We start from the raw sequence: 9,439 nt of genomic DNA, 5'->3' as shown, positions 1-9,439 counted from the left end.
CATCCACAGATCCTTGTATCTCCAATTGACAATTAAGGCTATCATTGACACACAGGTCCAGTAGCAGGCGCTACACTGAGTAAAAAAGTAAAAAACTATCGATGCAAACTCTCTAGGCTTGAGGCTATTGCAGTACACATGCATTGGTGGCATGTTCTCCTGAGCTCAGCTGGGCTTCACATATAGCCAGCATCCATCCCTGCTGCTCTGCAGCACAGCCAGCCCGCAGGTAGAAGGTGCGACTCCTGTCCTTAGGTGTAATAGTCCATCCAAACGAGCCATCTCCTTCGACAGACTCCACCATAGCACCAACCAAGTTGATGGTCTTCTTGAAACGTTTCTAGATGAATAGACATTGAGGTTTGTGGTGTTAGGAATAATTATAGCCTATAACTTGGTATTTTGGTGGCTTTTTTTTGCAATCAATTTAAAGTACGCTATATATGTATGCATACGTCTCTGTGCTTATGAAAATAATTCTGCACATTGTAGCTTTGTACTCCTATGCCAAATCATTGACATCATTGCCAGCAGTAGCCTAGTCTAAGTAGCAACGCAGGTTGGGGCTGCTATGGTAACAGGACAACAATGTTGCGGTGGAGCGGTCTCACTAGGATGAAAGTTAGGCGACAGTGTAACGCCAGATAGGTCAACATCTTTGTCACACAGTCTCCTTCTGTTTTGTCTTTGATGTAGCCTATGTGTGGAATTTGCAGCAGTTTTTCCTTACCTCTTCTTTTTCACCATAAAACAGCCGAGTGTCTTTCAACTGAAACCATGTCGGTTTCCATCGATGCGTAAAATGTGTGCGTTTAGCCAACCATCCGCTCTTGTCCTCTTTTTTTATTTCAGAGCTTTCCTTTGCGCCGTTAGGGGTCGCAAATTCCATAGTTTTTTGGGGCAAATAACGAAGATGAATATCTTGGAAATATCCTATAATTTAAGTAGCCTGCGTCACACGCCCAATGCATGTCGGGTACTGTTGTTTTTTATGTATAGTACAAACAGCAGATGGCGCGTGGAGGAATAAATTCGAACTTCCAGTCCCAGAGCGCATCTGTTCCCCGTTGTTATCGAATGAGAGAGTAGGCTATGCTACGGGAGGATTATTACGGTGTGGCGATAATAGGATACGCATGAACTGTCTGCTTGGATCTAAGTCGGCTACGGGAAGAAAGTTTTGAAAGAAAAGTATAGTTGGTAAATATATACAGAACTCTTACACGGACCAAAATAGAGAGTTTGGGTGCAAACCCAAAACACTCTGGTTTCACATGTTCTGCGTTCGAACTTCTTGATCGGAATTAACAAACATTTTTTACATCTCTGGATGGGGAAAACCGCCCTTTTGAGAGAGGTAACGTATAAAGACTTCTCTTAGGAGACACGTATAGAGAAGGGATTTATCTGCAAACTAGATGCGGCTTTATGGAATAAAAGAAACAAGTCTAGCCTAATTGCACAGTTAGGCCGATGTTTTACTTAGCCTATCTATTCAAACAAGAGCGCAACATCCAGATGTGCATTGTTCCAGATGTGATAACCTGGAAATTACGCAAAGATTAACGCTACGCATTCCGACACAACAATAAAGTAGGTTATTATGTTGTTATTATAACTGTATTTGCTTATTGCTGGTAGGCTATTGTACTATAAACGTAGGCTAAATAGAGATATATGTTTGCCGATGGCCGGACAGTTCTGGAGCAGCAGCAGCAGAGGCTCTCATGGCTACCAGTTGTGAAATAAATATAGCCTACGATTGAATTGTTATCTTTTTTTCTTGACAGATAGGCCTATCTGGTGGATGATAACTGCAAAGAGCAATCGCAGAGCTGCAAATGCAGGACCTATATTCAATCAAAAGAATAGCGGCTCCGGGCTGCTCGGAGGCTTGTGGAGTTTTGGCAGCTCGTCAGTAGAGGCAGTCCCGGGGACGGTGGAACGTGGCTGGGAGAATGAAGGCAGAATCAACAGGTTCGACATGAGATGGATTTGAACTTACGGATGTTGTGTGAGTCACAGTGAAACCTTTTAGACTAGGATAGGCAACTGTACCCCACAAGTGTATCCATCCACCCATCCATACCCAGAGGATCTTGTCATGAACGGCACTCCCAGATACATTTTCGTATGATGTAGACAATTTCCACTTGTTAATAAGTCTGGATATAATATAAGGCATCCAATATGTTTCAAAATATTCGACGTTGCTGAGAGGACTTCAGAGCTGCCGTTCTAAATAGGACTGCTACATTCGATGTCGGTCAACATTTCGTCTTTCCCCTGTCAAGAAGCCGAAAGCCAGCCAATGTCTGCCTGCCAGCCAATGTCTGCCTGCAGCAGCTCGTCCCCTCCACCCTTACCCAGACTGTACCCCCTGGCTCAACATCCAGCCCCTCCGACTCCCACCCCGTCCCCAAGTCCGCCGGCCACATTATACAGCCGGCTGTCCAATGGGAGTGTGAGCGCGCCGAGCCCCACCAACTCTCGGGGCTCCATCCACGGGGTCTCCTTCCTCCTCCAGATCGGACTCACCAGGGAAACCGTGAACCTTGACGCGAGCGACCTGTCTCTCTCTGCAGTGAAAGAGCTCGTGTGTTCAATAGTAGATCAAAAGGTAGGCTAATATATTTTATTATTTGCTGACCATTTCAGGGGCCTATACCATCACACTGCAAATTACACACTGCGTTTATGTGACATATTACATTCTCTTTTTGAATGATTACCTTACGATTTTTGATGTTGAAGATGACAGCCCACAGTTTTAGTTAGCCTAGGTCCTACTAAGGGTTTCACAACTAGACCTATTGTTGCAATGCATTGAGATAAAAAAAAAAAGAATTACACAATCCAAGTGCAGTTGAGAGAAACCCCCTAGTTGAAAAGAGTGCAGATAGTTGTGCTTTTGACATGTCTGTGTTATCTCCTGTTTTGGTCTTTGCAATGAATGTGGCACCTGTGTTTTGCAAACAATACATTCCCCAGTTGTGGTGATGGAAGCGCTAACTTGTGTTTTGATCCATTCCTGAGCTACAAACAGAGGAATGGACTTCTTAGCAGGGCAATGTAAGAGCACAGCAGATGTCTATATCTCCAGTCTCTTATAGTCATACCTCATATTTGCTTATTCACAGGGGCACATGCGTAATCCATATGCACTGTGTATTGTTGCAGCTTTAGAAAGTTTTGAGTACTGAATTGGATATTGCTGTGAACATGGGGTCAATGCTGTCAGCTCCTAATTAGTAGGACACAGTAGAAGCTGGCGCTAGGTTTTTACTGACCAACAGTTCACCGCATATCGCATATACTGTACATACCTAAGCGAGTAGCCTACGCACCAGCCTTTGTTTTGACAAGGTACTGTATAGACAGAGGCCAATGAATGGTCTCTGGTGTATCTCCTTGGAAAATACTGCAAAATTCGCTTTGGTTATGGATGAGGCAGAAGTCATTTTGGAGCTAGCATGTTCAAGTTAACTCATACACACATGTTAGAATTGACAAGGGAACCAAAGGAAAGGTTGTAACATGGTGCACAGACTACTGTGTGTGAGCCACAGTGCACCATCAGCGTTTTTCTGTTCCTCAGTTTCAGCATGTGTTGCGTTGTTTAAGCACATGGTCGCGGTAACTGCCACTGCCACTGCCAATAATGTTGCCTGGCTGTAAATATAACAATGTACTGTGTTATCATAGAGGACACTGCCATGTGAGTTGCTGGTGTATTTTCACATTTACATTTTCTAGTCAACAAGACAAAAACTGTGAATTACTGATAGTGGTTAACAATAAGAAGGCGCCGATGATGATTCTCCCACCACTCCTGTGTATCTCGGTGTGGGAGTAGTATGGTAGCTAACCGGCCCATATTTACGGCGTTTGTGTAATGTTCCTGCCCCTGTAGGAGGGGGACAGTCCCTGGGGTGTCCAGGAAGCCGCCAGGGAAGTTCCCCTCCCCTGCAGGCCGCCATACTGTCCCGGGCCTCCTGGCTCCTTAGGCTCCCCTCCCCTCCCCTGCATGACTTTCAGGCCTGCAGGCTACAGACAGAGAGGTGCTATACAGCTGCTTCACCTTATGACGGGTCTCAGACACAGCAGCCATACCGGACACTATAGCTTTTGGAATGCCCTTCTTGTTGAGTGAGTGAGTTTCCAAAAGATTGACAGGTTGAATCTGTAAAAAAAAAGTTTCAACAGTTCAAATAGGCAGTTATAGTACAGTACACTCTCAACTCTCAAGGGTTTGGGTTTGCACAAAAGCATGTTCTTAGTTTGTAGGGTCTTTTGTCTAACATAAATACATGATTTATTCACCTGATGTATCTTCATTTGAGAATGTGTGCTAGAAACCAAAAGGTTGTATAAATTCAAAGAGTCTGATTTCGAGTCTAAACCTCTTTGAGCTTTAGCTGCAACAGCAACGGTAGAATTTACGATTTTGGGCCTTTAGATTTCATCATCAGCTGCTGGCATGCTACATAAACTGTGGTAAAAGATAACAAAATAGTTATCTATTCAAAGAAGAAAAATGCTGTCTGTGTTTGCTGATGTTATTTTTCATTAATGTGTAGCAGGAAGGTGCATTGTAACTTGCTGACATGTTCCTCAATGCCTAACTAATGCACTTTGCAGTAATAATAGGTTTGGTATTGCAAACTACAAAAAGTCTGTTCCCAACTTGCCAGTGCGGCCATTGAAGTTTAACAGGAGGCATCAAAAATAAAATGGCAAGCAATATTAATAGCCAGTTTAGGATGATACAGTTTATAACCTAAAAAGCTACCTTTCCAGTGACCGGCGATGCTCACAGTATTGGGGAATGCGTGCAGGCATAGATCATATCCAACTTTTTACTTTTTGGCCTGTGTGATTGATGTGTTATAAACAACTATATGCCACATCCCAGCCATGCTTCCATGCACATTGTTTGGTCTGTCTGATCAACGTCCTGTCAAGGTGACTGAAAGTGTGCTACCACCCCCCTTCTGGGGAACTGGGCTGTGGTTGTGGAGTCAGTGTTTCCTGCCCGCTCTACCAAAGTGCCATAGGCTAACAAATAGTTTCAGCTATTTCACAAGAGTGAAACACCAATGTCTGTTTAATCTGCTTGTTTAATTACTTAAACAACAGCTCTATGACAGCATTCAGTCCGAGGCAGATGCTTGTTTCATGGGTTTTACAACTAGTGCATGCCTTTCTTTTCTTTTTCAGTATGAATAAATACCCCTCTAGAAAGGTGCTATGAACTGTTGAAGAGAGGAGATATGACAGAAAAAGGCTTGTTCCATACAGACCGTACATACTGTACTCCAGGTTAGCTTGAAGAGATTGGCCTTTGATATGTCTCATGGCATACCAACCGCTGGTTAATGTAAATGATGGCTATTAGTAGTGATTGCCTGAAAATGAGTGATTTCAGTGGAGGCAATTCAGAATCCTTCTATGCTTTATGCCTTACTGCTACGTCTAGTGCTTTGAGAACGAGACTTTAGATGTGTAGTGAGTCAAACATACATGGTTGTATGCTTAACTACCTCAGTTTGAGCAGGTCGACTTCTCTTGGACTCTTCCGAACAGCCTTTTTATTGATAAACCAGGCCTATTTCCAAACTGATGAAGGCACTTTTATTTTATCTCCACAAATCATCTTTTATAAGTACCGTGGGGATTTTATGGAATCTGTTGAGAAGTGTTTTGTCTTTACGTTGTTCCTGTACTTACAGTAAGGATCCCCAGGATGGATGAGTGGACTGTGGGGGACTCTGACAGCGTTGGCATGCTTACTCTTTATTGGACAGGCGATGGTCATTATCAAATTCCTGTAGAATGTGTTTAGCTTTAAGTGTTATGATCTTTCTCCAGGAGCCTTGGGCAACATCAGTGAGATGTTAATGGATAAAACATTTGTCTGAGGAACTTGTTGGAACACATCTGAAATCCTACTGTATGCTATGTTGAAAATGTAACGTGAACCTTGTGTTATGTTGGACTGGCAGGTGGAGGGACCCCTGGTTTGGAGTCAAAGTTAATTGCGACGTTGATAGGAAATGACATTTAGACGTTGGCCAATGCATTATCTGAGGTACCTAAAAAAGGGCAGTGACGTGAATGCATTGAATTGAAACTGTTTTCAAACACATGTTTTTTTTGTAGTGAAATTATATACTCAATTTCATTTGTTACTTATTAGTGAATAAGCCATCCACTTTCACTGAGTTTGCATTCAGTGTACACCTGCTCTAGGTGTTCTTATTCTCTAAGAATTGTTCATCTTCCGTAAAACACTCAGACAACTCAAAAGACATACAACAGTTCTACACTACGCTCACTGATTGTTCCTCCAAGGGAGAATTACATGTCCATTTCCTGCCTGAAAAAGAACACTTCCTTTTATTGAGCTTGTGCCCCTCAGTATATTTCTAAAGAGTAGTTACATCAGTGTGTGTGTATGTTGGGTGGGCCTCCCACGATTGGGTGTAATGTTGACCTTGTGTGGTCGGTGTGGACGGGGCACGCTTAGTATTTGGTTGATGGGTGAAGCCTTCCAGGCGAATTCTGGCAGCGTGTCTGGACTCAGCGACCACTGAGTAATTGGACTGAATCATCCCACTGCATTCCCGGCTGGTTAAATATTGCCACTGAGTCCGGCCGCTCTGATGTCCTCCTCCTCTCTCTCTGTCCAGACCCTTCTGTTCTCCCACCCAGCATGTAGAGCCGTTCTCTCGCCCCCCACTTGTCTCTCTGCTGTGCTCCCTGTCAGACTGCATTCTCTCTCTACCAGGTCCTTCTTATGGCAGGAATAATCCTCAGTACAATGAATACCAAGGACTTTTTATGTTACATAAAAGTAAGTTTCTTAGTATTTACATTTGGGACTGTATTTCCTTCCAATAGTCAAAACTGTGCATTCAGTGTGCCTAAGGCACATCATCATGTGCGCCTTATCATGAAGCACACTGATTGGCTACGCTGGGAACCAGTAAGGAACAAGGAAGGGCTGACAGAGTATAAAAATCTGTTGATCCCTGATGATTGTCAAATACGATATCTATGTGGATATCTATCTGTTCAGAAGAAGCATGTTGTGCCAAATGGGGGCGTTACCCAATCAAGACACCAGGAAACGGAATATTACTTCTCACACCATTCTTTCCCTTTTAAGAATACAGTAATAAAAACACTAGCAATGTAGTGTTATCATCTATACACTCAGCTCTTGACTCCTACCAGAGTGATTTTCCATGATGAAGCAATGTATCCAGTATTAGTGACTCACTGTTGGGGCTAAGAGGCAAGAACAGTCTCCACAATACAGTCTCCACAATACAGTCTCCACAATACCACCTTGGCATCCGCGCTGAGATCATCCAAACAAGAGGAAATGTCAGCTCAGCTTACTGCTACTGTATCTCCCCTCAAGAGGAAGGATAACAAGGTATGATTTGACTGACATCAACCCTGTCGTCATTGGAAGAAAAACAGTCAGCCTGGTACTGTGTTGTGGGGGGGGGGGGCTTTGTGGCAGTGTGCCATGTTCATTTCAGATGCTTTAACTTGATAACATACAACCTTATGATACTGTTTTGCGTGATTGCCTGTTTAACATTCAATACGGTACACCATGCCCCGGGGGCCTGGCTGGGGTTTGACCCGTACTCATTGCAGTATGAGTACAATCTTTCTACTGTGCGTACCGTAACGTATGTCAGAATGACGAATGCTCTACTGTAGTCCAACAACAAGCCTGTTGTGTCAGCTCCCCTCCCTCTTAGGAATAATATTATTTTAAATAAATTGCTTTAATATGCAGGATGCACCAGACCTTGTGTGCTGTCTATCTCACTGAGTGAGATAGAGAGAGAGAGGGGGGGGGTGTAGAGAAAGAGCAAACCTTCCTTATCTCACTGTAATGCAGGCGCATATGGTCACCGTTTGCCAGTCTCTGAGACCAGGGCTTGTTATCTATTGAATAGGGCCTTGAGATGTGTCACCGCGTACGGTCAGTCTGGACCGGCAACATGAAGACGTCCATGGAACCAGGCTCAGGAGCATCGGGCCTAAAACAAGTACCTCTCCTTAAAGTTTCAGCTACAGTGAAATGTGCTTTTGTCAGAAGTGTTGACAGAGGATGCAGCTGGAGCAGGAGGTTTAACTGATCATATCACCAAAGCACGCCATAATACACCATCCATTCAGACCAGAAACTAATTGAAACTTGCTTCTTGGTGCCAATTTTCCAATGCCTCCAAGCTACAAGACCTTCTCATTCGCAAAGAAGGATATATCAAGGGGTTTGGGCTTAGTAAGTGGAAAAGGCTGCACAAATTACCCTCCAAATGCAGTTTAATGAACAGTTTACCTCATCTGAACTTAGTGGCTCGCTTGTCTAAGTCGATGGCATGCATCTGTGAGCGCAGCGTTTGTGTTGATGCCTAGTGGCGGCCGTTTGAGCCGGCAGCCTCCTCTCTTGGTTGGTGGCGGGGTGCCGTAACCACAGTAACTGATGAATGATGGGTACTCGGCTGTGGCTGAAATGAAGTCAGTTGTGCCTTGCGTGCATGCAGACTTTCTCTTGATTTTATATATATATATATATATATATATATATATAAAAGTTTGGCTCCCAGTAAGTCTCCAGCACCTATGTCTATCAGGGGAAATGCTTTTCCAAGAAGACTAGCAATTGGAAATATCCTTCTTTGTCTAGGAAGCCTGTTCACTCACTAAGGGAAGGTAAAAACGTCACGAGAGAGATAGCCTACCAGCCAGCCGGACCCCCAGCTCCATAATTTTCCCGCTCTCCAAATGGTCCTCGCCGGGCATCGCTTCAGCGTGCTGGGCGTTGCCATGGTAACGAAGGCCATAGGATCAGGTAGAGCAGTGGGTGGTATCGGGGGGGGGGGGGCGCCGCTGCCACGCACAGAGGACCGAGATCCACTCAGCCTGCCCGCCAGGAAACATTAAAACCACCCCGTGATCCAGTGTGATTCACCAACACACAGTTCTGACAGGCCGACACACATACTCTCTGAATAGAGGTGACCCATCACCTCAGGCCAACTTTCCACAAACAAGATCATGGAAAACCAAACCAAACACGCAGGATGGATCTATCATAATGGATGTCATGCAGTGTGATGTGATTACTGTCCATGTTTTCGTAGCTTTTGAATTGAATCGTATTACTGTATAATATTTGTGCTTATGCATACCCAGATTTGTTTGTTTTGTTTGTGTGTGTTTTGCTGTGTTTGTGTTGTTAATGCATCAGAAGTGGTCTATTCCCAGGAGGTCTGGGGGTGACTTCTAAGTGGGCCAGACCATGTGCTGCAACCCTTCAGTCCTGGTTAAAAGCTGCCGGTGGTTTTAACTCAGGGATTATCCCATGACACTAAAGGCACGGTTACACAATTCCCATTAAGAATATCTG

At 44.1% G+C, this 9,439-nt stretch overlaps 1 protein-coding gene across 2 annotated transcripts in view; it reads left to right on the top strand.

Moving 5' to 3' along the window:
- The first annotated feature begins 1,970 nt into the window (after positions 1–1,970).
- LOC311310322 (serine/threonine-protein kinase D3-like) overlaps positions 1,971–9,439 on the top strand; it is a 30,783-nt gene continuing 23,314 nt past the window's right edge. For both annotated transcript variants that reach the window (XM_084439756.1, XM_084439757.1), the window contains exon 1: positions 1,971–2,620. In XM_084439756.1, the coding sequence (XP_084295882.1) occupies positions 2,261–2,620 (360 nt within the window). In that variant the 5' untranslated portion in view covers positions 1,971–2,260. The remainder of the gene's footprint in view (positions 2,621–9,439) is intronic.

Source organism: Borostomias antarcticus, assembly GCF_949987555.1.
Source record: "Borostomias antarcticus genome assembly, chromosome: 6".
Lineage (NCBI taxonomy): Eukaryota > Metazoa > Chordata > Actinopteri > Stomiiformes > Stomiidae > Borostomias > Borostomias antarcticus.
The sequence above is the reverse complement of the archived record's forward strand: the minus strand, read 5'-3'. Positions and strand labels throughout refer to the sequence as shown.